The sequence below is a fragment of the Chironomus tepperi genome, unplaced genomic scaffold (assembly GCF_022539635.2).
Source record: "Chironomus tepperi strain 1889 unplaced genomic scaffold, CSIRO-AGI_Ctep_v1 contig_137, whole genome shotgun sequence".
NCBI classification, from domain to species: Eukaryota; Metazoa; Arthropoda; class Insecta; order Diptera; family Chironomidae; genus Chironomus; species Chironomus tepperi.
This window is the reverse complement of record NW_027226259.1, coordinates 1,189,841-1,211,040: the sequence shown is the minus strand read 5'-3', so window position 1 is coordinate 1,211,040 and position 21,200 is coordinate 1,189,841. Positions and strand designations below refer to the sequence as shown.

General features: G+C 32.8%; 1 protein-coding gene across 5 annotated transcripts in view; it reads left to right on the top strand.

Annotated features, from left to right (window-relative positions):
* LOC139087729 (protein turtle-like) overlaps positions 1–21,200 on the top strand; it is a 102,433-nt gene that overhangs the window by 51,183 nt on the left and 30,050 nt on the right. For 3 of the 5 annotated variants that reach the window (XM_070636627.1, XM_070636625.1, XM_070636626.1), the window contains 6 exons: positions 3,160–3,442; positions 3,973–4,214; positions 7,114–7,384; positions 8,120–8,328; positions 8,775–9,420; positions 10,667–10,780. In XM_070636627.1, coding sequence (XP_070492728.1) covers positions 3,160–3,442; positions 3,973–4,214; positions 7,114–7,384; positions 8,120–8,328; positions 8,775–9,420; positions 10,667–10,780 — 1,765 coding nt within the window. Of the gene's footprint in view, positions 1–3,159; positions 3,443–3,972; positions 4,215–7,113; positions 7,385–8,119; positions 8,329–8,774; positions 9,421–10,666; positions 10,781–17,613; positions 17,668–21,200 lie in introns of all 5 variants that reach the window. The other 2 variants (XM_070636628.1, XM_070636629.1) reach the window with 2 other exon arrangements.

Below are 21,200 nucleotides of genomic sequence, written 5' to 3'. Positions count from 1 at the left end.
CAAAAGTTTTACTAAAGTGATTCCAGTAAGGATAAAGAGTATTCTTTCCTCGATCATTTTGTCATCGTTAAATTGATTTTAACTGAAAATTCAATTTTTTTTTGCTCATCCTGAATGGATTTTACAATGCCTCAATCCTCTTCCGTCAACGACTCTTATTCTATTTTATAAGCGAGGATAAAATGTTTTTTTAGCATGGAAAATTACACACCAAGGGAGCTTTTTACCCTCTTCTCACTCTTGTAAATCGAGAAACTTGTAAAAGTTTTGTGTTGCTTCATTTTTCCTGTTACTCTCATCGAGAAATGAAATTTTAATAAGATTATCTGGTCATTCCTTCTTGCTTGATTTCTTTTTTCACTTCCATAAGTTGTTTTAAAGATTTCTTGCTTGATCTGTTCACTGGTAGGGATTTTAAAGTATTTTGCTGAGTTATTATCATATCTTTCATCAGATATGAGTGTGGGCTTTAGCTTGTGCAGCCTCTATAAGGGCATCTTACATATCCTTCAATATTAAATCATTCCTTCCACAAATTCTTACCCGATCGGCACATATTCAAATTTTTGAAGTCACTGCGCTGTTGACCAACTCAAACCCAATGCCAGCTACTGTTCAATTTTGCTGAACAGCGATCGACTGGGATATGCAGTCCGTAGTTACATTCGAACACATGCCGACCGGGTTAACATTTTTGTTGCTGGGCAGCAATTTTAGGAATTTAATTTTGGAAATATTCTCCAATAATGATGCTGTATGTATCTGTTTCATACTTGACTCTTGAATAAAATTGAGCATAAGCCAAAAGGAGTCTCGTTGTCTCAAGATGAAAATGAAAATCATCCACGAAAATCCTCATAAATCGTGCCAATTAGTCATAAAAAAATCCATTCAAGAAGCACTTCATTATGAAATGTTAGGTTAGGTAATGTCTGGAATGACTTCAAGTCATGAAAATAATAGTCACAGGAATGATTTGTAATAATTAAGAAGCAATTGCGAGTCAACAGAAATATAAATTAATTAATATTTTCATTAAATTTATAGCCTTATTTTTAATCACAATTTCATTCATCTCAATATTCATCGTCAATTGCTCTCTCTTTACCCTCCACCTTTTCTTCACCGTTTCATCGTCAACAGCAACCGAATAAAAAATTATTAAATTTTAATTTTTTATTTTCAACGAATTTTCAATGGAAAATTGTTTTGTACTTTTTGAGCGTAGACTTTTATTCAGAGGTGTAGCTTTAAATTTTCGAAAATTGGGGGACTATTTTGGAAGTGTCCGGGGTGCTTCCATATATTTCTAATTCTTTGGAGGGGATCTAAACCTTCACAATTTGAAAACTTTATGTGCCATCGCACAAACAGATTTGAACAGCACTGGAATAGATGGAAGAAGTTTCCAATTCCATTTTAGCATCATTCAAGTCTACATCATTTCATTGCCATAGCTACATCATCTCATCTGAAAAAGCGCTTTATTCTGCTTAATTTAAAACTCTCATGCTTTTATGCTATTATATGTACAAACAACTCACAGTACATACCCACATCCACATGCTCAAAAATCACCTCCTCTCGAAATTAAATTTGAAATTTCATTTTTAATAATTTTTTTGTGTTCTTCGCTCGTCTGCTACACTGAGCACAACGATGTAAATAACATATATAATCATTTTTATTCTACTATTCTTCTTTTTTTGTTGCAATTGATGTTGTTCATGCTGCTTTTTTTCTATTAAGCAAAATTAAATTTATTTATTGTTGTGCTTGATGATGATGATGATTTTTTTTATTTTATCTCTGTTGGTTTGTTCCAGTTTTTGAGTTGTGGCTGAAAAAATTTTTGGTGCATTTAATTTGAATTAAATATTTTTTTTTGTTCCTTAAAAATGGATGCCAAAAGTGCACCAGGAATTTTTATCAGTCACTGATTTACATTTTAATTGTTGTTGCATTTTACAAACAGAATTAAATCTTCTTACATTATGTTTGTTTATGAGATGATGCAGAAAATAACTTTTTTTTTTTTTGGAAAATCTGCTGAAAGCCAAAATAGAAAAACAAGCGAGAAAATTTTTGTTTTAATTAAAACTTATTATATTACCATAGCGTACTTTTTTGTGTGTATTAAAAAATAACGAAATTAAACCTCAGTGCATATATATAAAATATTTATTATCTATCTCTATAATTATGACTCTATACATATGAAAACGTACAATGAGTTATGTATATAGCATTATATAATATACAAAAAAACTTTATCTGACTAGGGTGCTCAACTGAGCAACGAGCAACTCGATGAAGTAAACAAGTTTATATACCCGAGCAAGACAAGTCAAGAAAGCTTCCCTACGGAGCCCTTAAGTCTCCTTTTAGCCTCATTTGTTAACACTAAATGCAAGATGCCTCCGTTTGGCATCCATATGGCTGCCAAAAATAGCCCTAACAAGCAAAGAGCATGCATCCATGAAAGCGTTCTTTTTGCCTGTTAGGGTAAACTGTCCGTCTCGTGATAATAAAAGAGGTTTAACAGTGCCTTCTTCAATTGTCCCGCTCGGGATTAAGATTGCAACATTAATTAACTACCAGTCTGAAGATCCCTGAAGTCAAGAAAAGAAAACAAAAATCTCAGAGGACTCTCCCCAATCAAACTTTTCTTTCCTCTTTCATAATTCAATTATATCTGCTAAGTTAGATGAAAAGAGGGGATAATATAATCAAAAATTCCAACTGATTAGAACTCAATTAATCAACAAATGTACATATTATGGTTACATGTTGGATAATTACTTCATAAGTCTATGAAATCAGTTGAGCACCCTAATTATTACATAAATTTGTGTTGTGTGTTCCGGTAGAAAAATATGAGCTTTTTTTATTATCAATATATATATGATATATAACAATGAATATAACTTTCATTCGTATTCTCTCACTCAAATTGCAATTATTAATTATTATTTTATTTATTCATCTCCCTCAACACCTACAACATCGCCAACAACAATGGAAATAAAAAATTTCCCTCTTTTTCATTCGCTGTGTGGGTGAAAAATTTGGCAATCATCATCACACCATTATGATATGAAAAATTATTCCCTGAACTATATGAAATGTGGCTGTGTATAATAATTGATACGACTCCAGGGACAAGAGACACCAATCTACATTTGGTATGAAAGTTATCCAACGCACAGTGGCGAGGGCTATGAGGGACGTGTATCGCGTGTCTCAGCTGACTCACCATTTGGAGCGGCATCGCTTAATTTAACAAATATAAAGGAATCGGATCAGGGATGGTATGAATGTAAAGTCGTATTCCTCAATCGCTCACCAAATCATCATAAAAATGGCACATGGTTTCATCTTGATGTACATGCGCCGCCTAGGTTTAGTGTTACACCAGAGGACATAATCTATGTTAATTTAGGTAAATTACAATGATCCTTTTAGCCTCGAGTTGATGATGATGTTGCTGTTGATACTACTGCTGTTGTTGTGTAATTAAGGTATTCTCATTTTTTTTTATATAAATGAACGAGGATGATATACTTTATAAAAGGCAATGAACAGATGCGCATTTCAAAACTGCTGCAAGGAATTCTGTTGAAGAGAATTACCGCTATACAATTTTTTTTCATAATCATCAAAAGTCTTTGTGTAAAAAAAATCAATAACCGACAAAACGGAGCAAAACAACAAATTTATATCCACAAAAGCTCGGCTTTTTAAAATGAAAATACGTCGAAGTCGCTTATGGATCTATAAATATAAATTCCCATCTTATATAATTTTCTCTTAGGCATAACCGACCTCATCAACCTTTTTTATTTATTTAATATATAGGCATCTTCATCAATAACAGTAGTAGTAGCGACATAGCGCATATCGAACGGAAATATATAATCAATAACAATTTTATGTTCCTCCCAACGCTAATGAGATAATTTTAATTAACAGGTGATTCAATTATATTAAACTGCCAAGCGGATGGCACACCGACGCCCGAAATATTGTGGTATAAAGATGCCAATCCTGTTGAGCCATCTTCGACTGTCGGCATATTCAATGATGGCACTGAATTACGAATTTCAACAATACGTCATGATGATATTGGCGATTATACGTGCATAGCGCGTAATGGAGAGGGACAAGTGTCGCATACGGCACGCGTTATTATTGCCGGTGGTGCTGTAATTATGGTGAGTTTTGAAAATTTTATTATCATTATTATGTTTGGGGATGTAAAGTAAGATGATTAAAAACAGTATGGAAATTATGAATAAATTTGAGGCTAATTTTTTCTGTGAAATTTATATATAAAAAAGAAAATGTTTAAGCCGAAAATTGCGTACCTAAATAAATCTAAATAATAAGGCAAAAGCAGAAATTCTACCTCAATTTAACACCATATTTTAAATAATAGAAACAGCAATATTGCTGGCTGCGGTATAGAATGAGGATATTTGCATTTATTAATTATTATACGATACTTTTTTTTTTGGCTCTACCTTCATGAAATATAGTAATTATACAAATGACGGTACCTTCGATTATCATCACAGTCAGTCTCTCTCTGTTGAAACAAGAACCTCCGACCCTTAACAAAAAAATATCCATTAAGTAACTCATCTCCTTATTTTTCTAAGAGAGTGAAAGTAAAGATGGCAAAAAATGAGCTTTTGAAATATTATGAAAAATTCTTCATCACATCCCGTTCCATTTCATTAGTACCACACGCATTCCATACAAAGAACAAGACGAAAGAAGACGTAGAAGATGTATTAATTAGAAAACCTAATCAACGTCACAATGTGTATACATAGACTGTCGTGAAAAGTGAAAGGCATTAGTAACCCCACGATTTGTTGTGTGTGCTGGATACGATACACATGCTATGAACATAGGGGTGAATAAGCTACAAAACAACCATCAATAAGAAGAAGAATAATAAAAAATTTCAAACCATTATCCCTTTTTTAACGCTTTCATATTCGCGAGGCTTTAACTTCTTCTTCTTATCCTTGCTGACTTTGTAGCAAAATAAAAGACAGTCTTGTTGCCGAGAATGAAAGATGAAGATGTGAATGAAGAAGATGAAAAGAAAAATTTCAGTCATTTAACTTCTTAAAAAGTGACAAGTTTTTTTTGTTGTTTTTGGCATGAGAAAAAAAGGCAGAGGAAATGGAACGAGAGTGTCTTCTTGCTGTTCTAGACGATACGAGAAAGAAAGTCGATATCATGCATTTAATACGAAAAGTCGATAACTTACAACCTCATAATAATGTCAATATTAATGCCACAAGCATCAATTAGCAAAATTTTAATTAAAAAATATTTATGGAAGTTAAGCTAATTAATGATTTGAGTCTATAAAAAAGAGTAAGGGGTTTTGGAATTTAGAAAGTAATTTTCCAATGGATTAACTTTCACATGGCAATGAAGATTCTAGAAGTAAATAAATTAAGATAGGTTTCCAATTATAGGAAAATTAATCTTTAAGACAAAAAAGGATAGATAATTAAGATAGCACGCAATTTTTCCAATTAGAGAATACTTGAAAATTTTTCAATCACGATGAAAATTCTTAGAAAAAGTCAGAAAGGGAAGGAAGTTACTCATCGAATAAAGGAAGTAATTGGAGAAAAGTTTGTGAGCGTAAAAAAGCATCAAAAGTTTTTTGTTTCTAAGAATGACAATCAATTTTTTATGGATGAAAGAATTCTTACACGAGTTCTTTGATTATGCTCTATTTATAGCACAGAAGGGTTGTGTATTTTAGAGTAGAATAAGGGGTGGTGCTACGTATTTAAATCCTATCTTCTGAATATAGAATTGATTGATTTACAACATACTCCGCTGAGTAGCACTCGAATCCACATTCTAGAATACCTAGTCCCATTTGGTCGCATGCTCCTATCACTGAGCTATCAGGGGTTGTAAGGAATCGTGGCACAAAACACACTTAAACCTTCTTTCTCTACCCAATGTTCATAGCACCAATCGTATCGTTCTATTGAACTACAGCACCAATTTAGCTTCAATTTCATATGCCTACGCCACTTTCATAGGAACCAAAATTCAATTCCAACTAATTTGTTACCTACAAGTCAAACAAAAAATGCCAAAAAAATACAAAAGAATTCAAAAATCTTTCATTCGTTATTTAAAGTGTGATGATTCTTTGATGCTCCGAATGGAATTAGAGGAAATACTCTGATTCCTGTTCTGAGAACATATTTATCCAATTTCAATATGATCTGGTGTAAAAATATTCTACTTTGCTATTCTCGGAAGTAGAAAATCCATAAGCTTTGCCATAAAATCAGAGCCAGCCGGAAGAAACCATTAATATCTTTCGAACGAGCATTGGACTGATGATTCTGGCTATAAAGGTTGCATTAGTAAAAGCTTAAAATCTAAACATTTCCAAGAACAATAGAAAAGCGAAGCAACAAAAGCAAAAGTAATGAAAAGTATATACTTCAATCCTTACGATTATGTTGTTGATAATATATACGGGATGAGGAAAGGAAGGAACAGAGACATAGAAAAAGTTGTGATAACAAGTTCTTCATTTCACAAACACAATTAGTGGTAATTATTTTCCATTATATTAAGAAATGATAGCAATATTCCATCCTTTCATCCGCTTCCTTCACTCCGTTGAGAAGGTGAAAAAAATTTATTTTTCCCTTATCTGTCTTTCGACAACATCAATCAACAATTAAGGCTCAATTAAAGTTTCCTATTTCGAATACTTGATACTGTTAATCTTTTGTTGCTGCTTGTGCTACTCGAACGTATTTTCTAGTGACAAAATGAATGTTTGGAGGAAATTGCTGATACTGAATTCTGTAGAGTAATCAAGAATGAAATATTGATGCCAATATCCAATTTAAATGTTCAAAAAAGTTTCAAATGGAATATCCAGCATCTGCTATTAATTAAAATCCCATAATGCGTTTTAGTCATCTCATCGCGGATATTAATTATTTACTGTTATTCCTACCAATTTACAATCAATATTTTCCCATCACTCACTAATTTTACCTTTTTCTGTTCATTCTTCTTCCCTTTTCAATTAATTAATTAATTTAGGTGCCGCCCATAAATCAAACAAAATTGGAAGGTGAAAAGGTACAATTTACGTGTGAAGCAAAGGCGATGCCAGGCAATGTTACCGTACGCTGGTTTCGTGAGGGTGCACCAGTACGTGAAGTTGCCGCACTCGAGACACGCGTCACGATACGAAAAGATGGTACGCTCATTATTAATCCTGTTAGTGCAGATGATAGCGGTTGGTATACATGCGAAGTGTCTAATGGAATTGGCGATGCACAAAGTGCTGCTGCCTTCTTGAATGTAGAATGTAAGTTATTACGACTTCTTGTTTCATTTTATTATACATTTTTTTTTATTCTGTTCACTCGGTATGTGCTTTTGTGTAAAATGGTGATACAGCTGAATGTGCATGGAAATAAAATTATAGCCATGCCGCAGTACTAAATGGATCATGAGGGGATTAATACAGAACAGAGAAATACTAATGGTACATTGAGAAGGAAAGGAGATTACAGCTTTTAACGAGGCAACTTAATTACAACAATTTTTATATTTTTTCTCGCTTGATGGTTTTGTTAGAGGTTCTGTTTGCCGGGTTGGGTCAAGAATTATTGCTGAATATTAAGTACCATAGAGTTCTGAGCGACTATGTTGATATGATGTCATGCAAGCATGTAACACTGCAGTCATTTAACTGCCAGCGGCATGTCATCAATTACTAGTTGACTTTGCAGCAGCTGTCACCCGGGAATGAAGAAAACCTCTATAAATTTCCTTCCAATTTTTAAGCCACTTTACATGTTCTGTTCATCATTTAATCTTCTTTCACCATGATCATATTATCTGTCCATCTCTTATTTCTCCTTCATTCATTGGACAATAAGCGTCTAGCTATAAAATTCATCACATTTTTTTTGCATTCATCTTTGATTAATTCGCATATTCTTTTTCTGTCTTTTTTGCCCCCCAAACATCAACATCAACATGAAATTAATGGAAATAATGACAATGGCAATGACAATAACATTCTCAATTAATTCAGATCCCGCCAAAGTGACCTTTACACCCACAATACAATATTTACCATTCCGTTTAGCTGGTGTCGTACAATGCTATATAAAAGCAAATCCACCACTTCAATACGTGACGTGGACGAAAGATAAACGCTTATTGGAACCATATCAGACTAAAGATATTGTCATTATGAACAATGGTTCATTGCTCTTTACACGTGTTAATCAAAATCATCAGGTGAGTTAAATCGATTATTTTAAATGACTTGTCAAATATTTTCTGTTGCCTGTTCCGTACTCAAATGAATTGAAGCTTATTATAATTACAATAAAAAATAATTATTATGAATTAATGAAAATTTGATTAGATCTCAGCACAGCCTACTGTAGTAATTTTTGATGGAAAAATTTGTCAAGTCAATTTCATCGGAATGTCGAGTTGTTTATTGAGCTTATTCATCTATAAATAAACTGATTTTGATCTTCAAAAAAAGATTTTTCTTTGAAAGCAACAACTTTTTATGAAGACTTGACTTTGTAGTCATGTAAAGGCATTCCATAGAGTTAATTCCTAGAAACGTAGTAGCTCAATTTGAGAAAGTGATATTGTTGACACAAAATGTGGAAATTCAGTAATGATTTCTGAAGAAGTAACAAAAATCTTTATATTTTCTTTATAATTAGGGTCGTTATACATGCACGCCATACAATGCTCAAGGCACACAAGGCTCATCAGGTCAAATGGAAGTGTTAGTACGTAAGCCACCATCGTTTATCATCGAGCCAGATCCACTTTATCAACGTAAAGTAGGCGAGTCTGTTGAGATGAATTGTGATGCATTAGAAGCGGAAGGAACGTCAAAACCAACAATTACATGGCAAAGACGTGACGGCCAACCATTCCAACGTAATCGTGTGAAAGTGTTAAATGGAAATTTAACAATAGAAAATTTGAGACGTTCCGATTTTGGCTATTATGAATGTGTTGCATCAAATGAAGTTGCAACAATAATATCATCGACACAGCTTATTATTGAAGGTACACAGCCACATGCACCATACAATTTAACAGCAACAGCAACAGAATTTTCTGTAACATTATCTTGGATGCCTGGCTATTCAGGCGGTCCCGATTATAAGCAAGACTATATCATTTGGTATCGAGAAGCAGGCATCTCTGAATGGTCAAAGATTCCGGTCACACCGTCAGGCAGCACACAAGTGTCGATTAATCGATTGTCACCGGGAACCACGTATGAGTTCCAGGTTGTAGGAAACAATCAGCTTGGCGAAGGAATGATGAGTAAAGTCATGACTATTCGAACGCTAGGTAAGCAATTTAAAATCATTCTTTGTGCTGCTCATAGCAGATACTTCGTTCGCCTTTTTTACCTTCCATATTTTATTATTTGAACTCTCTTATCCTTGTGTTGTGTTGAAAATTACATTTTATTGAAAAAGTTTTGCTTTTCAATTTTTTTCTCCCTCTTCCATTCGTTCCTTATTATATATTTTTTTCTGTTGTTATTCTCCTCCGCTCAGTTGAAGACGTGAAGAAAAAGAGAAGAAAATAACCTCAATCATGTATTGAGAAATTCCTTTTTTTTCTCGTCTGTATTTCCATCAATGTTGTCTATTGATGCGCATCACCTTGAGAATGATGGAATGTTTGCTGTAATAGTTTGTCTTATTGACTAATTACCTGTTTACTTACATGGTTATACATACGTATCTTTGACTTGAAGTTATTTGGAATTAATTAATTGTAAATTAATGTCAGATTCCAATAAATTGTTTAAGCATCTGGAAAAATTTAATGAATCACTGCTCCTTGCTGCTTAGCAACTTAAAGTACGAATTAAAGCTTTAACAGTCACCCGAAAAGTCTATGAAAAATCGGTACCACGCCGGCATAACTCTGATTTGGAGACAGAATTAAATAGGGTCAGGCACTAAGTCATAGTTATGTCGGCCTGAGGCTGAATTTTAATCAATTAATAATTTTGTGCTATTCGGCTCAAGACAGCATAGAAGCAAGATCTTGGAAATTATTACCCATAGCTATCATTAGATGATGCTTGAAGCTGATTCTCTAGATGGCTCTAAAACTGGCATCAAGTACATTTTGCTTCTTCGTTTTGATAATTTCCATGATATTTTGCAAATTTCAAGGATTAATATTAAATTTCTATACTGAAATCTTGTATCCACGCCTTCTTCTATACCCAAAAATATTAATCCACAAACCCCATCCTTTCCGGATACAAAAAAGTCAATTACCAATCAAGCAAAATCACAGCAAATTTCCATAACCTACAGAAATGCGCTTCATTTACCCACGACAAATTAACTCTTGCCCCCCTTAATTTTGTGTATCTCCCACAACCATCTTCTTTTTCATTCTCTTATTGATTATTTCTTTCATGTCTCTTTTATCATTCAATCTTCGATCAAAAATATTCTCTTTTTTTCTTCTTTTTCTTTTTCTATTTTCTTTCTACGATAAAAACTTTTCTGGTTCCTCCTCCTCCACTCGATCAATATACGACATAAAAAATGATGATGACATAAATTAGATTCGGGACGACCAACTAATCCAAAGTCCACTGCCGCAGCTCCAGTTACAACGACAATTCCGACAACAACTACTCATAATCCAGCGAAATTTCCCGAAAGTCCTGATGAATTAGGTAAGGAAGCGATAATGATGATTTTATACAGTTACATATACATACATGGTACACAATACATATACAGTCATAAACACAAATGTACAATCCATATTAAGACTTTAATAAGTTAATAATCGATATTGATTAGTTTATGTGAAAATGTCAAAAATGGACCTGCCTTTCCTACATTTTAGAAGCTCTGGCTTACAGTTTTGGACTGTACGTTATAGTTCGTCCATAGCTACAAACCGGAAATCTTGAGCAAACTCTACAAAAATGTAATTTTGTGGACATTGTGTCAGAATTAAGGATCAGATACTTACGTTAGTGACTCGGACATGCTAAAGACATCACCTAGCATGCCAATGAAGTAATAGAAATCTAGTCAGAGAATTTATGTGCAATTTATTATGTAAAAATGCATCCGATAAAATTGGTCGCAAAAATTTATGAACAGTCAATCAGCCAAGCATTTTATTGGTCTTGAATCCTATAAATTCACCATAAAGATTCTATCAAAATGCTTTCATGAGAAAGTCACTGCTAACAAGAAGCATAAAGAGTGATGAAAAAAAAATATTTCATACATGTTCATTCTTTTTCCTAAACTCTAAGTATCAAGAGAGGAAAAATGAGAAGCATACAGACGAAAAACGAAGACATTTTACGTCTGACAAGTAAACAAAAAAAAATTGTGAATGATAACGATGATTATGATGTTAAATGTAATGTGGATGTTGAATGAAAGGGAAATTTCATCTTGACATGCTGAAAAAAAAAAGAATTTTCTGTGTAATACATGAAATGACTGTAATTATGGCTGCTGGTACACATTAGATTTGAGCTTGAAATATAAAAAAATACTAATCATAAAAATTATGATAATTTGAAAATGATGTCGTCATTTTGATGGGATTATTAAAGCTGTCATTTCAATTGAAAAATTAAATTTTGATGTTCTTTTGTATCTAATTAGTTCCAATGTTGTGAAAACTTTTTTTACACTTGCTTGTTGTCAGCATATGAAACAGGAATGTAGTTAGGGTTCCCAAGCGATCGGCCATGGCGCCGCCTCTATTATGCTGACATTTGTTAATAAAAAAGGTTTAACGGAGCCTTTAAAGCTCCATGGCACAGCATTCTGAATTGTGTCACTCAGAGTCAGAGCTCGGAGTCGACACGAATTTTATATGAATTCCAGGAAGATTGAGTTCATAGAGAAAGTCGACTCGAGTCCAAAAGGGTCAAGCCCGTTCCCTCACATTAGAACATCCTTTCTTGTGCTGTAAAGCTGAGTTCAAATACTGCAGCATGCTAAAAATTTAGAAAATCAATGAATTTTTCATGCTAAACCTTTAAAGGAGTACCTCACTGCCTTATTATGCCTCTGTCAGCATATTAGTACATTTACCTGAAAACATGTAGCATGCTTAACATTCTAACTTCGGATATTTGCTGTTACGTGACTTTAAACAATTTTGATATTCATACTTTTTTCCCCTTTGACATTGACATCGCGTAGAATTCACGGAATTTTCTAGCTAGAAACTTATTTGGCATATTGATTTTTATGTCTTTTGAATACAATTGAGAATATGAAATTTTTGGTTGGAAACATAAGCCTTTGTACAAATATGTTCATAGCAATTCTAACTAAAGATTGCATCAAGACATTTCGAATGGAAATCAATAGAAAGTCAATAGAAATCAAGCCACAGCACATTAAAATGAAAACACATTCACAAAAAGTTTCTCACATGATTGTTCAGCACAATCTGTCAACATGCTTAAATAAGCCTAGTTTCTAAAGCTCATAAGCATAAATATATATAAAAAGTTTGTAGCTTCTTTTTCCCGTCTGACAAAATGAAATGGAAATAGAAGAGCAATTTCTCTACCCATTTCAAACAAAATTTTACTTCCATCAAAACAAGCAAAAAAAAATCAACATCCATGAAGCACACAATTGAAGCTAGAAAATGAGCAAGAAGAAGATGGGGGGAAAATTTTCATGTCAATTCTCCCATGAGATTAATGAATAAAAATGAACACAGAAAAAAAATTGAAAATAAGAAGATATAGCAACATGACATTATATGCCAGACTTTCATCAACATCATTTTCACAGTTTTTTTCTTCATTTCTTATTCTGATGCTACTGCTGCTGCTCATTTTATTTTCTTCTTATTTCCATTTTCTTATATTTAATGGTGTTTTAATGACAACAATTTGAAGGGAGACAAAGGAACCAAAGTGTCATTGCAAACATTCTGTATTAGTGTTTATGAATTTTTAAAAGCCATAAACGTTATTTCTCTTCTTTTTTGAGAAACTTTAAGGAAGGGGAGATAGTGAAATTGAGTGGAAAAATGAAAAAAGTTTTGGAATAATGCATTTTGAAAATGAGAAGGATTAAGAAGTGCTTTAAAGGATATTTATGGAAATGACAAGTGGATTTGTTAGTCAAACTATCTACTCCAGTGGTTGGCAACCTGTGTGCTGCGGCATAAATTGGTGGTAAGCGTCGATTGAAACCACACACGGCATATGTACATATGAAGACTAGAGTGTCGCGGCACACAGGTTGTCAATCACTGAACTATCTCCTCAATTCGAATGCACGCCAAGCTGACAAATTCTATCGACATTAAATGCTAATGGCATTTTTAAGAGGGGTTTCAGGTGCAATAAACACAAAAAAGTCATTGGCTTTTTAGGAAGGTGCGAATTGTGCTAGACACAGATTTTTTAGGGGAGAATTTGGACTAAAAATTGAAACAAGAAAATTAAATTTATCGATTTTCAAACAATTAATTCTACAGTATTTTTGTAAAATTCCAACCATAAGCTTCTTACCTTCCATAGTCCTATCATTCATCGTTTCAAGACCAGAAAAAGCTATACAAATACAACATAAATAAAATATTTACAATAAATTTCCCACAAATATTTTCAAACGAACGTTAAAATAAATCAAAATTGTCGGTTACGGTATGGCCCACGTGCAAATAAACTGTACCATTATTATGTTCTGTACGCATTTTGTATGTCTATGATTGTATGTGTATCTAAGCTTTTCATAAATTCCTAACGAATTTTTTTTATATTTTATTTTTATCATCATCACTTCCTTCCACGTGCACATAAACATTTTTTATTCATCATTTTTTGTTGCAATTTTCCAGCTCAAATGTTCCTTTTCCTTTCTATTCACATTCCGCATGTTTTATAATTTGAACATTTTTTTTCATGTAAATTGGCATTGTTAGATCAAACGAGAAGTTTGATGTTATGTGAACGAGGTTGTTGTTAGGGATTCAACATATTTTTGAGTTTTCATTCCATCCACATTGTTTTTAGGTTCAAAACTGTACTCAGTATGGCATCATTTAAGTATAACGTTGTCCACATGGCACACATTTAGTAATTATTAGTGACGTGTGCCATCCAAAAAGCTAACTTGAATGAAACCATATAACTCCATCAAAACATCCATTAATGAAAAAGTTGTTGACCAAAAATGCAAACCATCTGATTCCAACAATATCTTACAGCCACCAAGAATCTCTTACAACTTCCTCCCATGTTCCTGTTTACGGTTTCTCTTTCACAATCCATTAATTTCAATATCATTTAATTGCTAAGAAAATTTGCTTATTAAATCACTCTACATCGTGACATTGAGAGTGTGAGTGAAAGGAAATAGACGGCAGCAGGCGAAGTCAGTTGAAAAATTGCTTTTTATTTGCTATGCGGCTATATCATGCGGTCGGGACAGCCTTTTTTATTTCTTACATTTCTGCCAACATTGAAAAATATTTTATTCCTTTTCATTTGCTTCATTTGCGGGTTAATAATTCACTTTTTATTTTACTACAGCTTCAACTTGTTTATTTACTACTTCTGTTACCTCCATCCACTTTTCTTTAACTTCTTACGCTTTCTGTTGCTGCTTTTAATTCAGCCCCTTTTGAAAGTGGTTTCTCTACTCTTTTAGTCTAATTGAAACTGATAGATCAAAGTTGTAGGATGAAGTTTATAGCTATAACTAAGAGTTTGAATGTCGGCACTGAAATGTATCCAGCAATCATGCATTGGTACGGAGAACTCAAGCAATAACTGTAAAACAGCTGAAAATATAAATCGAGTAGAAATTTTGGGGATTTTTTGCCTCATTTTTGATTCCTTATTGATTTAATTAACAACATGCTATTGACCTACTTCCATTAATTTAGTTCTTTTGTATTGTTACTCACTCCAAATCGGAATAAATTTCCTTTTTCTGCTAATTTTCTGATATGAAATGTATTTTTCATGGAATTATTAAAGCTATAATTTGTAAAGTCATCTAGTTCCATGATGTATAGTTTTGAGTAATCAGCCGAAATGAGGATGAATCAAAGCTACTCCATTTTTCATGCTGACCCAAATATTTTGACCTTTGATAGAGATTTTAATGAAAAATTTTCATCCGTTTGGGTCAAAGTAATTAAAAAAGTTTGAAAATTATGATTTTTCCTTTTTCTACATGATTAAATAAGCGTCTGTGCCTTTATAGACTAAAAAATAAATTTGATTCTGCCTTAAAGATATTTAAGAGATTGCAGAACATAATTTGTCAGGAAATTGTCACCCATCCCTTATCATAAATGGTCACATTCAATTCATATCTCAATATTTTCACATCCAATCAATTTGGAATCAATAAATGACAAGACTTCAATTGCAGACATTATTATTTCATACCATTTCCATTTCCTATTCTATTGAATATCATAAAATGTCTCCTTTTCTCTTAATTCTCATTGATTCCACGATGTGGCTGTGTAACCTTCAAATACACATCCACGATGGAACTGAAATGGCATAAAAGAATGAATCGAGGAAAAAAAAAGTACATAAAAAGCAAATAACAGCTTTTTCTTGTCCTCCCACTTTACTTCATTCTCACACATTTTTCTTTTCCTTTCAATTCTTCCTATTCCAAAACTGCCTTTTATTCGTGTAATCGAGCAGAATTTTCATCTCCATCCATTAAACATTTTTATTTTTCAAGTAATATATCAAAAGCTGTCTTAAAATGAAACCATTTACAAAACTGCTGAACACTCAAAGAGATTATCAATCGGGAATCAGGAAAATGTACATACTACCATACATGTAAGCTCTGTATAGAAAAAGAGACTGAAAATGGTGTAGGTTATGTTCGATCTGGAAAGGGCTTGTTAATCTCGAACATTGATTATGGTGAAATTAGAAGTTTTTAAAGCGCATATTCATGGAGATTATTAAGTTTTCAGTGCTTTATATCCGATCGACACAAATGTAACTAGGTCAATGTGACTCAAACAATTCTTTACCCGTACAGACAAGGAGCATGCTCAATTATATTGATACTCTCGGTATACTCTTTTAGGAGAACATATACAATGTTGCCGATCAATTGGATGTCTCATAACCAGAGGTTGAAGACAACCTTAACCGAATTAAGTCGACCTTAACCGACTTTAGCCGACCTAAGCCGATCATACCCGACTTTATCCGACTATAGCCGACAGCTTAAAACGAATCAACCTCGACTTCTGCTCATACCCCACTCAGACAAATTTGATCCCAGTAACTCACTTATTTACCTTCCAAGCTTAATCCTTAAAAAGCGTAAGAAAAATACTGTATGAGGGCAAAAACTCCTTTCCATTAATCTTCTTTTTTCCTTCTTCATTCTTTTTCTCATTTTCTTGTTTATTTGCTTTTTCCACTCTATTCATTCATTCACTCTACATACATATATAACCTATATATGCGCCAAAACCTGACACACAAATTTCTTTTCCAAAATATTATCTGCACACACATTATGTGAACGCATACACAGATAAAATGTTCAAGGAACTGTCCTTGGATAAACTTTAAAATAATTTAAAATGGAATTCTGAATTATCTTTGTTTAATGATAGTAAGTTCTAGTTTGGAGGACAAAGTTTTTTGTAATTTATAGACATTTGTGTTAGATTCTTATTGGATGTTTAGATAAGCAGTTAGAAATTCCGCCAAAAATTCGACCTAAGGGCAGGCATACCATGCTAAAAATGTCTATTGAGAAAAAGATAGACACAAAATAACATCGCAAACAGGCAGTTAGAAATGGCAGTTGCTGTAGCACTACAAAATTTATTTTCAAATAATTCTACATAATGATGTGCCCTCAAATTTATTTTCATGCGAAAATGTTCGTTTCCCTTCTCCTTCCTATCCAAAAAAAGAAAAAATTGCTGCCTGTCTGCTGAACTTGTTGTTTTGTTAGAAAATTTATATACAGCTATTTTTTTGCATGCATATACATATCGACTAGTTCTGTGGACGGAGGGAACGATGTGGAAATTGTAGATTTCCTCATGTACGCCTTTCAATCGACTCCCAAAAATTTCATTTGTTTTTCGATTTTTTTGATACATTCTTATTGCTGTTATTGCTGTATGGATGGAGTCATGAGAGTTGTCAATTGTGCAGTTAAAGTGTTACATTTGTTATGTCGGATGATTTATTGGATTAAAAAAAGTACTCATGAAAATTGAGTAATCCATTAACATTACGGGATCTTGCAAGAGTTCTCTCAATTTGATGAAAAAAATGTTCTGTCGATTTATGTTCATCAGTTCCTTTTATTTCTCCCAAACGGAACATTTTTGTAGTTATTTAATATTCACCAATCAATTTTGGAGCTGCAAACTACTTTCGTTCATAAATATTTCCCACTCATCTATTCGTAAAAATTCAGCACACATCTCTTCCTCTTTTTTTATTATTTTTGAATTCAAAACATTAGCTTTTATCATGCTTTTTGCTTCCAGATGTTGGTAATTTTAAAGACACAAAGACACCACTAATGCCACTCAAACCAACAGGTAGAGATTCCATTATATCATACATACTTATGATTTTTTAAAAAACATATTTTTTGTGCATGTGTGTGAATATGATAAAAATTCTCATGCTAAGGAAATTAAGCTTGAAAGCTTTTTGGATAGAATAATATGAAAGGGTTATTTTAAAAGTATCAAGGGATATGGTGTTGATGCAAATTGAGCTTAAAAGGTTTTCAAATTTGTTTTTTGGGGTTTTCAAAGTAATGCTTTAGATATTTTGGGTCATTCATAAATGATGTCCATCAATGGATATTGAGCTTTTTAGGGGGTAGGCTAGAGTATGGTTCTAAAGCTGAACCTGCCCAAATGTTAGGTTATATTGCAGATAATGAGCTTAAGAGTCAATCAGAGCCAGTAAAGTTGGTAAAATACTTAAAATTCATCATAAAATTGTATAGACTGTCCAAAGACCCAATATGCCACATTTAAAGTTGAACATCATTTATGGATAGCCCCTAATATATTTATAAGAGCACTGGATTCCGACTTTTTAAAACAAAAGTTGTATCATGAGCCAATTACAATAATATCATTTCGGCATTCTTGTCCATTATAATTAAAGTTTAAAGACATTACAGTTTACAGAAATTCCACATCATCAAATTCGAATCTCTCGACAAATAAGCTAGTTAAACCTTATTTTTTTCATCCTTAGCATAAAATTTTGTGCCTGCATATCTTCTTCCATTTTCATATCATCTTCCATAGCCACATAGAAATTTTCTATTTGACAGAACTTTTTTTTCATATTTTACATTCTTTGCTGTAATTGTTGCATATGTATAAGGCACACATATTTCATTTCCATTATGGCATTACATTTAAGAAACCACATTACTCATTTCTACAAATTCACAACATTCTGTTTGTTATGCACATTTGTGTTTCCACTTTTTTTTCTCAATTCCTTGTAATGTCTGGAGAGAAAGAAAGTTTTCGTGCTGTTGATTTATGTAAATAATCTTACAGAACTGCATTATTCAACCACCCCATATTCACAGAATAAAAAGCTCCTATCATACTCATTTTTTTGGCTTAACCCCAGACTATATAATTTCACATAACTAGCTTCATTGTTATTAAATATTTTATTCACGAAATATGAAAATTATTTTCTGTGTATGGTTACCTATATGAGCTTCATTTTGTGATGGATGTGCTCTTGGATGTTCATTTTGACTGATGGATGTGATGATGTGTCTTATAGTTCATAGTACTTGCAGAGTATTTGAACAAATTAAGACACATTCTAAAAATAAGCTCAAACCACTTCTCGCTGCAAAAGTTGCTCACCACTACGCTAGTTTTTAGTGCTCATTAAGTCAAACTTATTATTTTTCTCAAACAAATTGCGAAAGAGAAACTGAAACATCTGAATTTTTTTGTGCTTTACTACAAACCACTTAACTGCCACTATAATATGCATCAACAAATTTATTTATTTATTTATGTGTTGATTTTTTCCTTGCATGTTTACTTACTCCTTGCCTGCCTGCTGTTACTCAAAACTACAAAAATTAAAAAAAAAAAACTTTTGTACTTTTTCAGTCTGCAATTTTGATTTCTGTGGAATCAAGAGAAATGTTCACAAAAAATGCAATTCTTTAGTTACATTACATAAATTATTGTGGACTTTATGTCGTTTGGAATTTCGAGAGAATTAAAGCAAGAAAATGTTTTGCATAATTTGCTGTAATTTGGCATAAACAAACCATAAATTTTCTAAATGCAATACTGTTTCTCGTTAAATAATTAAACATAAATAAATGCTGTGCTGTTTGTTCTTTATTATGCTGACTGTATTGATTGTATGACTAACGAGGACAAATAATGATTTTTTTAAAATAAAAAATAAACAGCACAACCAGAAAATTTCAAGTAAATTAAAAATTGTTCACTTTGCAAAGACCACAATCCCCACTACAATCAACATAAAGTCATGAAAAAATTTTCTTTCTAAGCTACAGCAATAGAAGTTGCAGTAGAATGAACACATAATAACAATTTTTTAATCCACAAAGAGCAGTATCATAAGGCATCATACATGACCATTCCGAGGAGACACAGGACATAAAAATGCATGATATTGTACTATAGTGGTAAAATAAAAGAGCATTCGTTCAATTGAACATGGGAAGTACACACATTCACAAAAAGTTTCCTGAATACGGGAATCATTGTCCTTGCGGATGTTTCGGAATCTATTTTTTCAAATATTTATTGACCGTTGGTTTTGACTTAATTCACACTATCCGAATAGCTCAAATCGACTAATCGTTCAAAATATCCAGGATCTGGCTTACGTGACTCTAGCGTGGTGTTAGAGCTAGTGCGAGCATGCTATTCGTCTTGTGTCAGCCCAGCGTAAATCTGACTTGATGATGAATTCGGTTTCAATCTGACATCATGCCAGAGTCACGCTTGGCTGGTGTCGGATCTTAGACCGATTACCAATTTGTGCTATTCAGGCAAGTTATAGTCTTTAAAATTAAAGCTCATCCCATCAAGTTCTCAAAACTATAAAATCTGACAAAATTTATTCTAATTCCTACTTCAATTTCCTCAACTACAACTAAGCTTAGCCAGAATAAAAGCAGATGAAAAAATTTCCACTGTAAAGTTTATTAACCATTCATTCATAAAACTTGCAGTTGTGAAATTCAATCCTCAACTCACCGCAATATGAAGGAATAAAATTCTCTCTATTTTTTTTTTTGTACTTCCTTTCACGACACATATATAGTCGAGAATTTTCAACAGTACAGAGAGATATATAAATGTTGATGATATAAAAAGTGAGGATTTAGGAATGAGAAATGGAATGGAAAAAGTCGTAGGTTGAATGACATTTCCCTCTTTTTCATCATTTTGAATTAAATTCAAAGTCATTCCTTTTATTCTTGAATTTTGATGAATACTTACTATGCCTCACTCTATAGTGACTGACTGTTGGATAGACTGTCGATATCAAAATGCGCACAAGACATTACATCATGCAATTAGCCTTCAAACTTCTCATTTTGTTGTCTTTAAAACAAAAAGAAAAAATTCATTGAATGCGCAGAAAAATTCCCGATTCAGTCGTGTGGAAGTTCATGATTTTTTTTTTCTTGACTTGATTCGTATTCCTCAACAGTAGTCAAGGATGTTTTAATGCGATTTCAGTTACAAAATGAAATAGAAAAGATAAATATTAATTATGAAAAAAAGGGGGAAAAAAGAAATTTATTTATGAATTCAACAGAGACACGATAATCATGATAATGATGGGGGGAGTCTCATTGCTCACAGTCCAATATCTCATTTCCGTTTTACATCAGTTACAGGCATGTAATGCGGATGGTTGATAAGCTGTCATGGTTGGATTTTTATTAATTATAAGGCACAACCCTTGGAGGAATTTTTGTCAGATTTATAATGGGATTAAAATCAGAACCTGATTGTGGCTGCATATTTTACATCAATTTCCGATTAATGCTGCTACTGACTCTTGTGATGCTCATAATCCGGAA